The sequence below is a fragment of the Chiloscyllium plagiosum genome, unplaced genomic scaffold (genome assembly GCF_037043375.1).
Source record: "Chiloscyllium plagiosum isolate Xiang-an unplaced genomic scaffold, Cpla_swu_hap1 HiC_scaffold_8, whole genome shotgun sequence".
In the NCBI taxonomy this organism is placed as follows: domain Eukaryota; kingdom Metazoa; phylum Chordata; class Chondrichthyes; order Orectolobiformes; family Hemiscylliidae; genus Chiloscyllium; species Chiloscyllium plagiosum.
In genome coordinates this window covers 47,251,525-47,271,376 of record NW_028270146.1, presented here as the reverse complement: position 1 = coordinate 47,271,376, position 19,852 = coordinate 47,251,525, and the positions used below count along the sequence as shown (strand labels likewise).

General features: G+C 39.2%; 1 protein-coding gene across 2 annotated transcripts in view; it reads right to left on the bottom strand.

Moving 5' to 3' along the window:
* Positions 1 to 10,768: 10,768 nt before the first annotated feature.
* The window catches only part of rcor1 (REST corepressor 1), a 126,538-nt gene continuing 117,454 nt past the window's right edge, over positions 10,769 to 19,852 (bottom strand). For both annotated transcript variants that reach the window (XM_043697452.2, XM_043697454.2), the window contains one exon: positions 10,769 to 13,219. In XM_043697452.2, coding sequence (XP_043553387.2) covers positions 13,178 to 13,219 — 42 coding nt within the window. In that variant the 3' untranslated portion in view covers positions 10,769 to 13,177. The remainder of the gene's footprint in view (positions 13,220 to 19,852) is intronic.

Genomic DNA, 19,852 nt, shown 5'->3' with positions numbered 1-19,852 from the left:
TTTCCCACTCACAATGCCATGTTGACTATCCTGAATCAGTCCTTGCCTTTCCAAATACATGTACATCCTGTCCCTCAGGATTCCACCACTGAGGTCAGGCTCACCGCTCTATAGTTCTCTGGCTTGTCTTTACCGCTCTTAAACAGTGGCACCACGGTTGCCATCCTCCAGTCTTCCGGCACCTCACCTGTAGCTATCGATGATACAAACATCTCTAGCTTTCCACAGAGTTCTCGGGTACACCTGATCAGGTCCTGGGGATTTATCCACCTTTAACCGTTTCAAGATATCCAGCACTTCCTCCTCTGTAATCTGGACATTTGCAAGACGTCACCATCTATTTCCCGTCTATATCTTCCATATCCTTTTCCACAGTAAATACTGATGCAAAATATTCATTTAGTATCTCCCCCATTTTCTGTGGCTCCACACAAAGGCCACCTTGCTGATCTGAGGGGCCCTATTCTCTCCCTAGTTACCCTTTTGTCCTTAATATATTTGTAAAAACCATTTGGATTCATTGAAGTATTATTTTTAAATTTAGGTTTATAAAATTAAATCTTACGGCAAACAAGAGTGCAACTTGTAATACATACTGGAAAGGTAAAGCTAACAACTTGGTTTTCTCTACAGCTATATTATCTCAGCCAAAAAGATTAAGATGCTCAAACAGGCCACTGTAATTTTTTTGTTGTTTATCAGGAGAAATTTAGCAGTTATCTTTAATCAACTGTTATATTTGATAACACCAAACTCTGATAATCTTTTTACATTTCTGATGGTTGAACTTCTGCAAAGTCGAGAGCGTGGAGTCAAGTGGGACAAAGGAAGAGTGGTAGAATTGTGATGTTACTGGACTAGCAATTTAGAGGTGCAAATTATTTCACCCTGGCAGCTGAGGAATTTAATCATAAAAGCTTGAAATGTTGTAAAAACCTAAATAGCTCACTGATGTCTTTCATAGGCAGAAATCTGCTGTGTTTATCTGGTCTGTTTTAAATTTGACTCCAGACCAACAATGTGTGAACTTCTTAAATAGCCTTTGAAATGCCTCCTCAAACCATTCACTTGTAGCAAATCATTACAAAAATGTTGAGTAGTATAAAACATCAACAGCATCTAGAAATGACAAAGGGGCACCTGCAAATTTCTCTTTGTTAACATCAGGAGACCTGTGCTAAAACTGGGACAGTCAAGAATCAGCCTGGCATACCTTCATGGAATCATACTTTACGGCCAATATCCCTGTGACATGTTCTCCCACAAATACTAGGTAATCATCTCCTGCTGACATCTAACAATATTACCATCCTCAAATATCCCACTAACCATCTCCTGAGGATTACTGTTGACCAGACATGAATTGAACCAAGCCATATAAATATATTGGCAATAAAAAGTCAGCAGAAATTCGACCATGAATAGCTCACCTTCTGACTCTCAAACTATCCATCGTTGACGAAACATCATGAGTGCTATTGAATACATTCCATTTGCCTGAATAACTGCAGCTCCGATTACACTCTGGAAGCTAAACAGCATCCAAAACAGCCTGTCTAATCACTAATCCATTCACTGCTTACAAGCTGCACAAAAGCAACTTATAACATTCCTCCACAGGCATCTTCCAAACCTATAACTTCCAATAGCAAGGAGGAAAAAAATGCAACATTGCATGGGACCAACTGCACACTCCCCTCCACACACCATCCAGACTTGGAGCTATATTGCTATTCCTTCACTGTTGCTGGGTCAAAAGCCAAGTCCTCCTTCAGGTGTACATGTTCCACACAAATGACAATGGTTCAGTAAGGAAGGTCACCATCTTCAAGGGCAACTAGAGATGGACAATACATTCTGGCCTTGACAGCAAGATTCACATGCCAAGGATATCTTTTAGAAAACTAATTTATAAGGTTCATAATATTTAAACTTTTAGGATAAATCATTCAGACATATTTGACTAACACATTTTATTTCAATTCATCCAATTAAAAGTATTGGAAGAATACTGAAGGCTAAATTCTTTAAACTCATTAACTAAGTTTGCTCTATGTGGTTGCAGCTGAAGAGCAGGCGCAATTTGACACCATCAGCTTGCTTATTTTTGTGATGTTTCATTTATCTAAATTTGTATTTAGAAATATTCATTATAGTTTGTGTCTGTCATTTCTCCCATTTGTGTGGCAGTTCAAATATTAAATGTTTCCTTTGACAAGGTGCTGTACAGGTGGCTAATGGGTAAGGTAAGGGCCCACAGTGTCAGAGGTAAGGTGCTGGCATGGATAGAAGCTTCGCTGTCTGGCAGAAGGCAGAGAATGAGGATAAGAGGGTCTCTCAGAATGGCAGCTAGTGAGAAGTGGTGTTTCGCAAGGGTCAGTGTTGGAACCACAACCTTTCACTTCATACATTAATGATCTCGATGAAGGAATGCAGGGCATTCTGGATAGGTTTGCAGATGATATAAAGAGAGGTAGAGGGACAGGTAGCATTGAGGCGGCAAGGAGGCTGCAGAACAATTTAGACAGATTAGGAGAGTAGGCAAAAAAGTGGCAGATGGAGTATAACATGGGAAAGTGTGATGTCATGCACTTTGGTAGAAAAAAAATACAGGCATGGACTATTTTCTAAAATGAGGAGAAAATTCAGAAGTACAAGGAGACTTGGGAGTTCTCGTCCAGGATTCTCTCAAAGTAAACTTTCAGTTTGAGTCTGTAGTTAGGAAGGCAAATGCAATGATGGCATTTATTTTGAGGGGACTTTAATGTAAAAGTAGGGATATACTTCTGAGGCTCTAAAAGGCTTTGGTCAGACCCACATTTGGAGTGGTGCGTGCAGTTTTGGGCCTCACATCTGAGGAAGGATATACTGGCCCTGGAGCATGTTTAGATAAAGTTCATGAGCATAGTCCCAAGAGTGAAAAGCTTAACATGTAAGGAATGCTCAAGAACTCTGGATCTATACTCGATGGAGATTCAAAGAATGAGGGGGATCTAATTAAAACATACAGAATACTGAATGGCCTGGACAGAGATGATGTTTAGAAGATGTTTCTATTGGTAGGAGAGACTAGGACCAGAGGGAAAACCTTTTAGAATGGGGATAAGGATAAATTTCTTTAGCCGAAGAGTGGTGAATCTATGGAATTCACTGTCACAGAAGGTTGGCGAGGCCAGATCATTGAGTATAGTTAAGACTGAGATAGATAGATTCTTGAGTATCAAGGATTATGGGGAGAAAGCGGGAGAATGGGATCGAGACACTTATCAACCATGATTGAATGGCCGAGCAAACTCGATGTGTTGAATGGCCTAATTTCTGCTCCTGTGTCTTACGGTCTAAAATGCCTGAATTGCGTTTATTTCAGTCAATTAAAATCTGATGTGTTAGACATACAATTGGGCCCTATTGTGGTGCAGTGGTAATGTCCCTACCCCCTGGAATGGGAGGCATAGGTTCAAGTCCCATTTGCTCCAGTCGTTATATCTTCAAACAGGTTGATTAGGAAAAATTGGATAATTAATAAAATGTCCTGAGATTTCTTTAAATAATTGAAAACAAAAGTGAACCGCAGCTAGCACATCTTTGTGACAGTGCCAGGTATTTGAAAACATTGAACTTACCATTGTTTCTTCTGTGCAAAGTGGCAGGAATTGAGTACATTCAGGAAAACGGAGAGACTGGACAGAAAACAACATGTACTCATTTGAGTTGTGTTGGGGGTGGGGGGGGGGGGGAAATATATTGAATGCAGTGCCAGGTTTGGTCGTTGCCCCACTTCTGTTTCTAACCCACAAAAGTGACTAATTGAAACTTATCGCCAAGTGGTCAAATTTACAAATCAGGCAAAATATTTTTAGGCCATTGAAATCACAGAACATAGAATGGCAGAAGAAAAGACATATGCTAGCAGTCCTGTGGTGCAGTGGTTGTGTCCCTACCTCCAAGCGAGGAGTCCTGGCTTCAAGTCCCAATTGCTCCAAAGGTGTGTCATAATATGTCTGGACAGGTTGAGTAAAAATATCTAAGGACATATCCTTTTGTGGCACATTGTCCTTCTCTTTGAGCCCAGCAGCTCAAGTTCAAGTCTCAATTGTCCCAAAACATGTATCATAACATATCTGAACAGGGTGATTTGATTTTGATCGAGGGAAGTTTCCCAGTTGTGAGATAACACTTCTGGGTTGAAAGAGAAAAAAAAGTCACATCCCATGCTCTCAATGCCTTTAGAGAGAAAGGTAGGCACCACAGAGATGCAGTGCTTTATTTGCCCCCTCCAACTCCATTTTGATTTAGTCCCTTTCCGTGCTCTGTATCCTATCTATCACCTTACCATTGATGGTTTCCATTGCCCATAATGGACTCTGCTTGTAAATATTTTATTGACTACATGGATGATTACTAGTGGTAGCTAAAAAAACAAGAGGTCATGGTAATTTTGGTGGTGGGCATGTCATTCAGACACATGTGATAACAGTTCTGAATTTTAACACCCCCCCCCCCCCCCCCAACGTGTTATGGTCTGCATTACTTGCTTCTAAATATTTAATTAGCTACGGGGTGATTACTGGTGGCGGTTAGAGGTTTTTAAAAAAATGTCAGTCAGAGCAATTTGGTGCTGGGGAAGTTGCTTGAATGATAACATGTAGAAAAAAGCAGAGATGGAGAAAGCAATACAAGTGGGCACTGCAGGAGTTTTAGTGCTTTGTTTGCTGTTCCAGTTACATTTTGATTTAGTCCCTTCACACTCTCTCCCTATCCAACTGTCACTTTGATGGTTTGCAGTGCCCATAATTGGCTACACAGGTAAATTTACTGTCGTTAATAATTAGAAACAAAACAAAGTCTGTGCTTTGGTGGTGGGAAAGCTGTAAATTTATTGTAACATCACTTCTCTATGTTTAAAAAAATAAATCTCAGCAACATCCTGATAAATCTATTTTGTACCCTCTTCAAAGCCTTCACATTCTTTCTATTGTGTATATGCTGTTCTGGTCACTACAATTCCAAAACTTGCCTGAAGTTTTGAACAGCTGCAACATGACTAGCCAATTTTTTATACTCAATGCCCTGATACATGAAGACAAGCATGCTGTACACTACCTTTCCCACCTTGTCCATTTGATGTTCCTTTCCAGTTGGGCTCCCTGAGTTAGTACACTTCCAAAGGAAGGACATGCTATCCAAACCATGGTGCTACAAGAGGAAACTCTATCATGAGAAGGGTTCAAAATTGGAGGTTGCAGCATTGAATAAGCTATTGGTACATCAGATTTACTTGGAACTTATAGCTGATTAGATGAGTCCAAGGATTTTGAAGTGAGACTGGAAATGGAAGGGATGGTGGCCATAATCTTCGTTTTCCCTGGACTTGGGGTGATGCAGCACAGGAAAATTACACTGTTCAAAAAAATGTTAGATAAGCCCAGCAATTACAGTTTAATTTTGATGAATAAACCTCAAAACAATAATTTGGGGCAAATGCATATTAATTAGTCAAAGCCAGCATTGATTTTTTTATTGAAGGAAATAATGTTTAACTAACTTGGACTTCTTTGAAAAGGTGAGGGGTTTGATGAGGGTAATGTTTTTGATGTGGTATGCATAGATACAGTTCAATACAGTGCCACACAAACCTACCAGAAATGTTATGCTACATGAAATAGACATCAATTATATCACATAACCATCTAATCTCAGGAAAAATAAAGTTACATTTATGCACTCTAACCCTTTAAGATCTAATCATTCTGATAAACATTTTACTCCAAGAGTTGCACACACAATACGGAGTACAGTGCTTATTCCACATGGATTCTGGTCCAATAAAAATCTGTAGAGAACAGTGCATTTTTCCTTTTAATATTACAACTTCTTAGAGATAAAATCCCAACTGTATAAAATGGTTTTAAAAAACTGAAAATTCTCATGTGTATATGGCACCTAAATCCTGTTGATATACTGCAGCCCCTAGGCACTTGCCATAGGAAAATATTCTGCTCAGTCTTTCTCAGACTGATATGATAATGTAATTCATTATTTCGAAAAGGCAAGACTATGGCCAATGAAATTCAACCTGTCCAACCTTGTGTCTCAATCGGTAGTTAAAAACCTTTAAATATGATAAAAAGGGAACCACCACTTTTCACATCCTATTAAATTCCTACACTGCAGAAAACAACTTCTATTTTCATGCAGATTGGGGGCAGATTAGCATAAATATCCAAGAGAAATACTTAATAGCGGATTGGGATAGTTTTCCTAGAATAGCACTTTGTGGATCAAAGCATGGATCGAGACATTTTGGATCTGGTACAGTAAAAGATAGTGACCATAAATGGTAGAATTTAGTATTCAGTTTGAGAAGGATACTTGGATCAGAAACAACTGTACTAATCTTTAAGTATAGTTATTAAAGGAATGAGGCCAGAGCTCGGGTGGACTGGGGATGGAGTTTAGCAGCAAAGGCAGTTGAGAAATAATGGCAGATATTTAAGAAAACAGTTCATGGTACATAGCAAGGATAGATTGCAATGAGAAAGAAGGATTCTAACGAGGGGATAGGCTAGTCATGATTAATCAGACAAGCCCAGGATAGCATCAAATTGGAAGAAAAAAATTATTCAATGTGACAAAGATTTGTGATAAGCTAGAAGATTGTGCAAGTTTTAAAAATCGAAAGGATCAACAAGATTAACAGGGAGAGGACAAACTTTGCAAACAATATCAAAATGGACTGCAGGAAATTCTCTAAACATATATATATATATATATATATAAAAAAAAGAGGGGCTCCAAAGTTAACATAGGTGCCTTAGAGAACAAAGCTGAGGAAATAAAGCAGAACTAGAAAAAGGTAGGGGTGCTTAATAAATAGTTTGCATAATCTTAATGGTAGAATATACTAAACATCCCAAAAAAATTAAATAGTCAAGTGACAAAAGGAGAGGAAATAAATACAATAAGCAGAGGAAAATTGCTTGAGAAACTAATGGAGCTAAAGGCCAATTAATCCCTTGGACCTGACGAGATGCATCCTAGGATATTAAAGTAATAGTTACAGAGTTGGGAGATGTGCTGATTATAATCTTTGAAGAATCCTTGGCAATGGGAAAAGTCCCAGAGTACTGGAAAATTGCCAGTGTAACACCTTTATTTAAAATGGTAAGAATACAAAACAAGTTACAATGCTGCTTCTTAGAAAATATTACAGTATAGAAGGGTAACCCAGCATTTATAAATACTAAATTATAATTTAATATGTACACATTTAGGAACATGAGCAGGTCATTCAGCCCTTTGAACCTGCTCCTTCATTCAATTCGATCATGGCTGATCTGTGGCCTAATTCCATACATTTGGCCCATAATACATTTACTTAACAGAAAGAAATTCTGATTAAAAATTAATCATCGATTCTGCATCCACTCCTGTCTGTGAAAGAAAGTTCCAAATATCTACCACCCTGTGCATGAAATGCTTCCTAACATCTCTCCTGAATGGTCTGCCATTAATTCTCCAACTACCGCAATTACTTTTAGAAACCCCATATAGTGAAAATAGTTTATCTATCCCATCCTTGCCTGTTAATATCGAATATTGAAGATTTTGGTCAGATCAGTCCTTAACCGTCTAAATTCTAGAGAGAACAGGCCTAAACTCTCCTCATAACCCCTTAAGTAAAGGTATCATTCTTGTAAATTTACAAGGCCAATATATCCTTCCTAAGATGTCATGCCCATATATGTTCACAGTATTCCAACTGGAAACTAATCAGTGTTGCGTATAACTGCAAGAAAATTTCTGCAACCTTGTAATTCATTAGCTTAAGTTACTTTCTGTACTTGTTCATGATATTTTAAAAGATTTGTGTACCTGAACCCCAAAGACGTCCACTGTATTTAACTTCATACCATCTAGAAAGTACACTGATCTTGGAAAAACCTATCAGGTTTACGAATATCCTTTGGGGAAGGAAACCGTCATCCATGTCTGGTCTGGTCGACATGGGACTCCAGACCCACAGCAAAGGGTTGCGACTCAACTGCCCTATTGGCAACTAGGAATGGGCAATAAATGCTGGCCTGGCCAGCAATGCCCATGCCCTGTGAATGGAAAAAAACTCTTCTGTCCAAAATGGATAATGTCATGGTTGCTTAGACTGTACTTCACCTGCCAACATTTTGCCCATACATTTAGTATGAATTACAAAAGAATATCTACACTGTTTACAATTCTATTTTTGTGTCATCAGAAAATTTGGATAAACAACTTTCTATGCCATTATCCAAGTCATAATGACCAAAAACAACACAGATCCTTGTAGGACACCATTGGTCACATCCTGCCAATTTGAGTACCTACCCATTAGCCCTACTTTGTTGCCTGCCACTCCTCCAATTTTGTAGTCATTTTGATAATTTGCCCTCAATTCCATGGGCTTCTATTTTAGTTGAGTCTCTTGTGGGACTTCATCAAATATCTTCTTCAAATGCATATAAGCAACATCCAAAGACGTTATCTTGTCTACTACCTTATTCACCTCTCCAAAAATTCAGGCATGACTCACCTGTCATGAATCCATATTGGGTGCCCCTGATTTACTGAAAATTTAATGTGCCCAAATACCTCATCCTTGATTGTAGACTTCAATTTCCCCACCACAGAATTTTGGCCAACTGATCTGTAATTCCCAGGTTTTCCTCTTTTGCCCTTAAGAGAAAGTGACATGCAATTTTCCAATTCAGAGGGATGACTCCTGTAGCTAGGAACTCAAAGATTATACAGAACAACCTTGATTACCCGACCGAGATGACGGAGAGTATTTTGTGAGGACAATCCGAAATTTGGATAATTGACATTCAGATAACTGAGGTTGTTCTGTAATCTGTACATGCCCTGTAATCAGGGCATGTACAATTTCTTTCCAACTTCCTTTAAAACTCTTGAACTGAAACCATCAGGTCCTAGGGATTTGTTACTTTTTCATTCCATTAATTTCCTCATTACCAAATTTTTACTTATGTTAATTTTATTTAGGCCCTGTTCCCAATCCACTAATTTCCTTGGTACTTTCTACACATTATCCTCACTTAGAAAAACATAACCAGTCAGCATGGCTTCATGAAGGGGAAATTATACCTCTTCAAAATTTGAATATATCTTTCAGGTAACAAGCAGGCTGGATAAAGGCAAAATACTTGATGTACTTTATTTAGATTTTCAGAAGGCATTTGATCATGTACCACACATTAAGGTAAGAGTCGTGTTGTAGGGAGTATATTAGCATGGAGAGGGGACTGGCTAACAAATAGGAGGAGTTAGGATAAAGAGGGAGCTTTTAGGACTGCAAGCTGTAAGTAGTGGAGTGACAAGAATCAGTGCTGAGGCCACAATTATTTACGATATATATTAATGACTTGGTGAGGAGGTGAACATTTAAATTTAGAAAGATATCAGGAATCTGCAGCACAGTGATTTTGGAATCTTTCTGCATGAATCACAAAAAGCTAGCATACAAGTTCAGCAGATAAAAGGAAAGGTCAATAGAATGTCAGCCTTCATTTCAAAGAAATTGGGGTACAAAAATAGGAAGATCCTGGCATTAGTCACACCACAGGTAAATACGATGAACAGTGTTGGCTTTCTTACTTAAAGGGAGCTATCCAGGTATTGAAGGCAGTCCAGGAAGGTTCCTCAGATAGATCCCAGGTGTGGAGGGACTGTCTTACAACGACAGGTCACAAAGACTAAGCCTATACTAATACGCATTTATAAGAATGAGAGATGATCTTACTGAATCATTACAAGCTTTTTTTGGGACTTGATAGTTTGGGACCAGAGGACGGCCTCTTCTTAGAATAAGGGGGTCAACCTATTCGAGAGAGAGATGAGAAATTTCTGAGGGTAGAAAATCTGCAGAATCTTTTACCATATAGAACTGTAAAGGCTGGGTCAAAGTGTATTCAAGGTGGAGATAAACATTTTTTTTTAAAAATCAAGGACTCAAGCAGTATGGGTGAAAAAGGTAGGAAAATGGACTTGGGGACTAAAGAGACCTAAGGGACAGCTTTTTCACACAGAGGGTGGTACGTGTATGAAATAAACTGCCAGAGGATGTGGTGGAGGCTGGTACAATTGCACCATTTAAGAGGCATTTGGATGGATATATGAATTGGATGGGTTTGGAGGGTTATGGGCCGGGTACTGGCAGGTTGGACTAAATTGGGTTGGGATATCTGGTCGGCATGGACGGGTTGGACCGAAGGGTCTGTTTCCATGCTGTACATCTCTATGACTCTATGACTATCAGATCAGCCATGATCTCAATAAATTAAGAGCAGACTTGATGGTCTGAATGTAGGATTGGGCCGGCAACATCTCTTCCCATATTTTAGGAGACCAACACTTTCAACCTAGCTTGTATCTGGCCACAGTACAAACCACCCTTCTGAAATCCCTCAAGTTCCAAAATCCCATATGGTTCAGTCCCAACGTTTCCAATTTTGCAGCATTAGAGGTGATACTCTTGACCACAGTTTTTGCCACATAGAAGTGCTTTGATTATTTAAACGTCTATTGAAGTAAAATGAAATCTTTCAAGTGTTGAAATTGAATTAATAGAAAGCCTCCTGGGTACAGTATTCCTACTAATAAAGTCAGGTGTTTCCATCATTTCAAACATGCATGAACACTTTAGGTTAGCTTTTCAGACTTTTTAAAAACAATTTATACACAAAGATATAACAAATCTGGTCTTATGAGACACTTTGTTTAAAACAATGGTTTATTTCTTTGTAATCATTCTTTTCATGTACTTTAGTTGGTTATCGAGTCAGAAAGAAAATAATCTAGAAAGAAGAAAACAACCATTTTAAGCTTACTTAGAATTAACAGCCACTTAGATTTCAAATTTAAAAGTGAAACAAATAACAGAACAAAAAACAATGCTGTCTTGTGAGGTGACCATTTGTTCCTCAAACGTCTCAGCACAGAAAGCATTCTAACACATTTTGCCCACATTAAGAAATGAACTTTTTCATGGTATTTTGAACAATTGCTTTTACTTTAGTGAAATTAGTAGGTGCTGCGCCCTGGTAATGGGTATTTTCATGACATGCAATGTAGAATTCAGTTTTGTTTAATGTGATTTGTAGCACAGCAATTGTCAAAGTACCTAACGTGTGTACTTGATGTGATTTTGTAATTTTGTTTTACTCCACAAAGTTATTTTAAGCAATTTCAAATGTGGATTTTGACCAATGTACCACTTGACATCAAATGTTTCATAATTGTTTCCCTCCCAAATAAAAACATGATCAGTTGGCTATTTGATATTTATGGTTATGATCACACAACACCAGGTTATAGTCCATCAGGTTTATTTGGAAGCACGAGCTTTCATTACCTGCTCCTTTATCAGGTGGTTATGGAGTACAAGATCATAAGACGCAGGTTTATTTGGAAGCACTAGCTCTGAAAGCTACTGCTTCCAAATAAACAAGTTGGACTATAACCTGGTGTTGAGAGATTTTTTTAACTGTGTACACCCCAGTACAACACTGGCACCTCAATTATGGTTATGATCGTTATATTACTGTTCCAATCTTTACAAGCACAGTTATGTCAGTATCTTACTACTATTTTTACAGTTTTAGTCTTAGAAAAATACAGGGATTTAATGTTGTTTCACTGTAGCAAAATTTGAGTGCATAGTGAGAAGTTAGAAGTATAATTTTATACAAGGGGCACACACAGTTTTCCCAGTTTTCTTTGTTCCTTTGCTGCTCTTCAATTTGCACCCCTTCCTCTTCATGGATGCAAAAGATACAATATGAAATAATAAAGTTTCTTAAAAATTTAAAGTATGCAGCGCAATATTCAAAGCAGTATTGTAATATTACCATTTCTCACTGTGGAACCCATGGTATATATGCTCAAAAACCTTAGAAATAATCACATAATTACCTCAGTTAAAATTAGCAGTAACAGGCATTAAAATATAAATCTGCAATATAAACACACTGACTTTTTTAAAAAAGAACATTATCCTATTGAGCACATCAAGAGGCTATATAAAAAACATGCTCAATTGATTGCAAACTAAATCCTTACTTTTTTTTTGAAATTCTGGCAAACATTACTACATATATCAGCAGCAACCCATAAAGCAAATTTAACAAACTTAATTTAGAAAATTCTAAATGCTGGGATATTACTCCCAGGAAGGACTAATAAAAGGTTTGAATTTCAGGTAAATATTGATGTAGAAATTGTAAACACCCATTCTTACATAGAAACATGCATAGACTCAAATGACTTTAATAAACCCAACGGGTCTGTATAGCATGTTGAGCTTAACCCATTCCATGCTAAATAAGCAAGAATTCCTTATGGTTAGCACAACAGATAATGCAACGAGTTTGACGATTTAGCTGTGCCACTGTTCAGTACCTGAATATGATCAGTTTCAATCCAGTAACTGCAATATTCAAGTATAAGGTCTCTCCATTCTTGATATTGAAAGTACTATTCTAAAATACTGTACAGCAAAAAAAAACAAGTTAAATAAAAACAGATCAATGTTTCTTTTCATGAATATGCAAATAAAAGACCCTAATTTACCTTCAAGTTTCCTCAGACTGGGAGGTATGTTTAAAGTCTACAATACACAGTCCAAACTGCAGTTTAAGTACCCAATAATTTAGAGACAATTCAGACATCCATTTCCTGTATGCCAGTTAGTATGCTATACCATCCTGGCATTCACATTTAATCATAAAAACCTGTGAGGAAAGTAATAAAGATGCATCCAATGGCAGTCACAGTTCCAAAAATATACACATTATTAATGCCCTGGAGACATTAGTCATGAACTGCTTAAATGGAGATAACAGACATTCACAAGCACTTTTGTGAATTCTCATTTTGTTTTTAAAAGAATGATGTCAAATCAAATAATTTTCTATGACTTCCAGGAGTAGCAGAAGCTGTCCTGGTGGCAGAGACAGGGTAAGGCAGAAGCGTTCATTTGCGAATATTGTAGCTTTTTTGGTGTCAAGCTAGCTGGTCCTGATGAGTTTTGTGGAGGTGGTTGGTTGAAGTTTGGCATCATCGGATGGCCTGGACTAAACAGTAGTCAGCATAGCATGTTCAAATCACTGACTGTGCATTACTCTCAGGATGCAGAATGATATCTCACATCAAGCACAGAGGGAGTCTGAAAAATATTGTTTTTAAAAAGTTGTTACATGTGCAGAATTCCATAAATAATTACACAAACCTTAAGGATTTCATGAAAGGCTGAGATTTTGTCAGTTTAACAATGTTTCTCCCTCTGCAGATATTGTTAGGCCTGCTGCAAGTTTCCAGAATTGTGTACTTATTTTAAGCTTTGACCATTTGGCCGGGAAATCACAGCCTTACCCAAACTGACATCCATAGTTATGTATGTCGCACTGCAATTAGTGCTCCAAAGCAAAATATTACAGATGCTGGAAATATTCAGGAAGTCAGGCAATATCTGTTCATGAGAAACAGAATTAGAATTTCAGTTTGATGACCTTAAGTCAAAAGGTAAGAATTCAACAGTTTTACAAACGTAGGAAATAATGTAGCAGGAATAGACCATGTTGCACCTTTAGCCTGCTCTGCATTCAATACAAGTCTGAAGGAATTTGATAGGGTAGATGTTAAGAGGTTGTTTCCCTTGGTTGAGAAATCTACAAGATAGGCATGGACACAGGATAATGACTGACCATTTTCAGACAGAGATGAGGAATTTCATATTTGAACCTTAACTCCACATTTGTGCCCATTTCTCATAGCTCTTGAGTCCTTAACACCAAAATTCTGTCTTAGCCTTAAACATATTCAGTGATGGAGCATTCACAATCTTTTAGGGTGAAGAATTCTGGAAATTCACAGTGAATCTAAGTAAAGAAATTTCTCATTAGTTCTGAGATGATGAGACTACCTGTCTAAAATGGCTATGTCAAGTCCCTTCAGAATTTTCAGGTCAGCTCTCATTTTTATAAACCAAACTTACTCAGCTTATAAATGGGTCAATCCTCTGATTCTAGAAACCAATCTAATGAACCTTCACTGCACTACCTCCAATGCAAGTATATCCTTCTTGATGTATAGAGACCAAAACTATACACAGATTTGTCATTATCTCCCAATGTCCTGCACAACTGATGGAAAACCTCCTTACACTTTTACTCCAAAATCTTTGCAAAAAAGGCCAATGTCATTTGTCGCCTTAAATGCTTGTTGTATCTGTAAAGTAACTGTGCTGTTATGAGCTTTACGTAAGCAGACAAGCAGATAAAGAGTGAGGAAGAACAAAAAGGTCATTATTATAGTGGAAGCCATAAATGGTTAAATCCCGGGAGGAATGACAGTGCAAGGTGGGGGTGGGGGGTTCTCTAAAGGAAAAGCATGGGAGCCATGGTCATGATCTAAAATTGTTGAACTTAATGCCGAGTCTGGAAAATCAAAATGTTTCACTGTAAACTCAGGCAATATTCGTAGAGATTGAGCTTCATTGGAATAGTGTAGGAGACTGAAAACAAATTCATAATGGAACAAAGAATTAAAAATGACAAGCAACTGGAAACTCAGGGTTGATTTGCAGATTGAATGGAGGTGTTCAACAAAGCAAATGATCTGGTTTACACTTGTTCCCTAGAATGTATTAAATACTGCATTGAGTGTAACAAATACAAAAAGCATAAATAAATCATTGTTCTGTTGGAAGGATTTAGTAGTAATTTTACATTGACAGGTCCTTTAGACTCATTTCCTTCTTTACCCATCTCATTACATTTGACTTGCACCATGTTTTTGTAATGTAACCACTTACACTGTCACAAAATACACTTTTCCCCCTCCCAGCTTCTAGATTTGCTTCAAAACTATTACAGCTGTGACATTTTCCAGTTCTGATGAAAGTTTACTGACTTGAAAATGGTTAACTTGTTCTCAGTCCACAGATGCTGCTTCACCTGCTGATAAACACCATGTTTTCTGTAGTTATTATATAGCTACATGCACATTTACTTTCGCTAATTTTCGACTTAAACATTTCAGGTGAATATTACATTTCTTCAGCTTACTGCAATATTTTATAACCAATTATGTGTAAGCCTTTTCTATTATTGAACTTGTAGACAACCATACCCATCATTTTTTAAAATTATTACCTAACACCACTTGGGTCTAACCAAGAAGCCTCCGTTTTTGAAGAAACACAAAACATATGTTGCCATTCTGAAATAAAAGCATAAAATGCTGCCAATACTCAAAAGATCTGGAAGCATTTTTGGAAAGGAGTTAATACCTCAGGTCTGTGACCTGTGAATGGCTTAATTATTAAACTTGATGGATATGTGCATCATCCTTTTGATCTTCTAGAATCTACAACAGATTCGATGCTCATATTATACTGAATGCCAATTATTAGTCATAATAACAAAGGCAGCCATTCATTACGATGAGTTCAGACTGGTTCTCTGTAGAGCAGTTCAGTCAGTTCTATTCTTCTGCTTTATGCTTATCGTCTTGCATGTTTGTTTTCCTCGTGCTCATCCAATTTCAATTAGAAATTCACCTTCACAAAGAGTCATAGAGATGTACAGCATGGAATCGTCCATGCCGACCAGATATCCCAACCCAATCTAGTCCCACCTGCCAGCACCTGGCCCATATCCCTCCAAACCCTTCCTATTCATATACCCATCCAAATGCCTCTTCAATGTTGCAATTGTACCAGTTTTTTACATATTGTATCAGGAAATAAGGTACAGTTCCACACTTTAACTTCCTCTCCAATGGTAAGAAACTGAAACAGGCAAGAATTCAAAACCATTTTGTCATTTTTTGGTTTACTTGATGCGAGACAACAAACAGATCAGTTTAAAACAGTCGACGTTTGCTGTCACATTAACTCTGCTGATCAGTATTTGTTTGGAATACGAAATACAGCAATGGTCTTCAAATAAAGTCCCCCAATTAGAGATGTAGAATAAAATTAAGAGGCTAAGTGTGTACCGTGTAATTGTGGAGTCTTTTACAGGCCTCCTAATAGTCCTAGAATCATTGAAGAAAGGATAGGGAAGGTGATTCAGGAGATGAGTGACAGTAATAGGGTGGTTGTTATGGGGGACTTTAACTTTCCTGATATTGATTGGGAGAGCTATAGCTCAAGTTCGTTAGATGGGTCAGTGTTTGTTCAATGTGTGCAGGAGAGTTTCCTGATACAATATGTAGACAGGCCAACAAGAGGTGAGGTCATACTGGATTTGGTTCTGGGTAACGAACCAGGCCAGGTGTTAGAATTAGAGGTAGGTGAGCACTTTGGGGATAGTGACCATAATTCGGTGATTTTTACTCTCGTGATGGAGAGGGATAAGTGTGTACTACAGGGCAAGAGTTATAGCTGGGGTCAGGGAAATTATGATGCGGTGAGGCATGACTTAGGATGTGTGGCTTGGAAAAGTAGACTCCAAGGCAAGAGTGTAAATGATATGTGGAGCTTGTTCAAGGAGCAACTATTGAGTGTCCTTGATAATTATGTACCTGTCAGGCAGGGAGGAAAGGGTCGTGCGAGGGAGCCGTGGTTTAATAAGGAATTGGAATCCCTTGTTAAATGGAAGAGGGCGGCCTATCTCAAGATGAGACGTGAAGGTTCAATTGGGGCGATTGAGAGTTATAGGGTAGCCAGGAAGGACCTGAAGAGAGAGCTAAGAGCAGCAAGGAGGGGACATGAAAGGTCCTTAGTCGGTAGGATTAGGGAAAACCCTAAGGCTTTCTATAGGTATGTTAGGAATAAAAGAATGACTAGGGTAGGAATAGGTCCAGTCAAGGATAGTAGTGGGAAGTTGCGTGTGGAGGCGGAAGAGATTGGGGAGACACTGAATGAATACTTTTCTTCAGTATTTACTCAGGAACAGGGCAGTGTCGTCGATGTGAATACTGAGTCACAAATAAGTAGAATGGATGGCTTTGAGGTATGTAGAGAAGAGGTGTTGGAAATCCTGGAAAAGGTGAAAATAGATAAGTCCCCTGGGCCTGATGGCATTTATCCTAGGATTCTCTGGGAAGCAAGGGAGGAGATTGCAGAGCCATTGGCCTTGATTTTTATGTCCTCTTTGTCTACAGGAGTAGTGCCAGAAGACTGGAGGATAGCAAATGTGGTTCCCTTGTTCAAAAAGGGGAGTAGGGATAACCCTAGTAACTATAGGCCGGTGAGTCTCACTTCTGTTGTGGGCAAAGTCTTAGAGAGAATTGTAAGGGATAGGATTTATGCACATCTGGATAGGAATAATGTGATCAAGGATAGTCAGCATGGTTTTGTGAAGGGCAGGTCGTGCCTCACAAACCTTATTGAATTCTTTGAAAAGGTGACGAAGGAGGTTGATGAGGGGAAAGCGGTAGATGTGGTATATATGGATTTTAGTAAGGCGTTTGATAAGGTTCCCCATGGTAGGCTACTGCAGAAAATACGGAGATATGGCATTGAGGGTGAGTTGGAGGTTTGGATTAGGAATTGGCTGGATGGAAGAAGACAGAGGGTAGTAGTCGATGGCAAAGTTTCTTCATGGAGTGCCGTCACTAGCGGTGTTCCGCAAGGATCTGTTTTGGGACCATTGCTGTTTGTCATTTTTATAAATGACCTGGAAGAGGGGTTAGAAGGTTGGGTGAGCAAGTTTGCGGATGATACGAAAGTCGGAGGAGTTGTTGACAGTGAGGAAGGATGTGGCAGGTTACAGCAGGATATAGAGAAGCTGCAGAGCTGGGCAGAAAGGTGGCAAATGGAATTCAATGTAGCTAAGTGTGAGGTGATTCACTTTGGGAAGAATAACAAAAAGATGGGGTACTGGGCTAATGGTCGGATACTTGGTAGTGTGGATGAGCAGAGGGATCTTGGTGTCCACGTACACAGATCTCTGAAAGTTGCCACCCAGGTAAATAGTGCAGTGAGGAAGGCATATGGCGTACTGGCTTTTATTGGTAGAGGAATTGAGTTCCGGAGTCCTGAGGTCATGATGCAGTTGTATAAGACTCTGGTGCGGCTGCATCTGGAATATTGTGTGCAGTTTTGGTCGCCATACTATAGGAAGGATGTGGAGGCACTGGAACGGGTGCAGAGGAGGTTTACCAGGATGTTGCCTGGTATGGAAGGAAGATCGTATGAGGAAAGACTGAGACACTTGGGGCTGTTTTCATTAGAGAAAAGAAGGTTTAGGGGTGACTTGATTGAGGTGTACAAGATGATTAGGGGGTTAGATAGGGTTGACAGTGTGAACCTTTTCCCGCGTATGGAGTCGGGTATTACAAGGGGGCATAGCTTTAAATTAAGGGGGGGTAGATATAGGACTGAAGTTAGAGGTAGGTTCTTCACTCAGCGAGTCGTAAGTTCATGGAATGCCCTGCCAGTAGCAGTGGTGGACTCTCCCTCTTTATGGGCATTTAAGCAGGCATTGGATAGGTATATGGAGGATAGTGGGTTAGTATAGGTTAGGTGGGCTTGGATCGGCGCAACATCGAGGGCCAAAGGGCCTGTACTGCGCTGTATTCTTCTATGTTCTATATATTTGGGGGGTGGGGGGGGGGGGGGGGGGGGGGGGGGGGTGAACAAGTCCACACTGACCCGCCAAAGTGTAACCCACCCAGACCCATTCCCCTACGTTTACCCCTTCACCTAACACTACGAGCAAGTTAGCATGGCCAATTCACCTAACCTGCACATTTTTGGATTGTGGGAGGAAACTGGAGCACCCGGAGGAAACCCACGCAGACACGGGGAGAATGTGCAAACTCCACACAGAGTTGCCTGAGGCAGAAATTGAACCCAGGCCTTTGGCGCTGTGAGGCAGCAGTGCTAACCACTGTGCCACCCATGTCTTTTTCAGTACACTTTCTGGTCAATGGTAATACGCAGGATGGCGATAGTGGGAGATTCAACGATAATAGTGCCATTGAATGTCAGAGGACAAATGGTTAAATGCTCTCATTAACAGAAAGTTATTGTTTGGCACGTATATGACAGGAAAGTTACTCGCCACTTGTCAACCAAAACCTAGACGTCAGCAGGTCTTGCTGCACTTGGACACAGGCTGCTTTGGTACCTCAGGAGTCACTAACAACGACCAGTGAAAACACCCATTTCTAATTTTATTATGGAGATGGTCATTAATGAAGCAGCTGAAGATGATCAGACGTAGGACACTACCCTGATGAATTTCTACAATTGTGCCTTATAATTGACATGAGTGAATTCCAAAAAATATAATTGTCTCCCAATGCATTAGAGTCTCTCCCTCTCTCCCTCCTTCACCCCTTCCCCGCCCCCAAAAATAAAAATCACATTTGTTACAGTTGTTTTGGGATCCTTGATGTCCAACTTGGTCAAACGCTACTTTAACGTCAAGGGCAGTCACTCACACCTGACCTCAAATTCTACTCCTCTGGCAGTTTTTGGTTTCTGGGAATAATGAAATCTGGAGCAAAATAGCCCTGGTAAGACCCAAACTGAGCTTCAGTGATCTAATTATTGCTATAGAAGTGCCACTTTTGATAATATATCAGATTGTTTGTGGTACTATTTTGCAGATCAGAGAAGACTCATGGGAGAGTTTTTGGCAAGTTTAGATGCATCCTGCCCTTTGTGAACACAGCCACGCAATTTTTCATATTTTATGGTTGATATTGCTAATTCTGGAACACAAGTCTTCAATATCATGCTGAATGTTGTCAGTGACAATCCTTTTTTTTTGTAATATCAAGTGCCTTCATCCATTTCTTGATATCATGTGCAATGAATTGAAGTTGCTGAAAGTTGGCATCT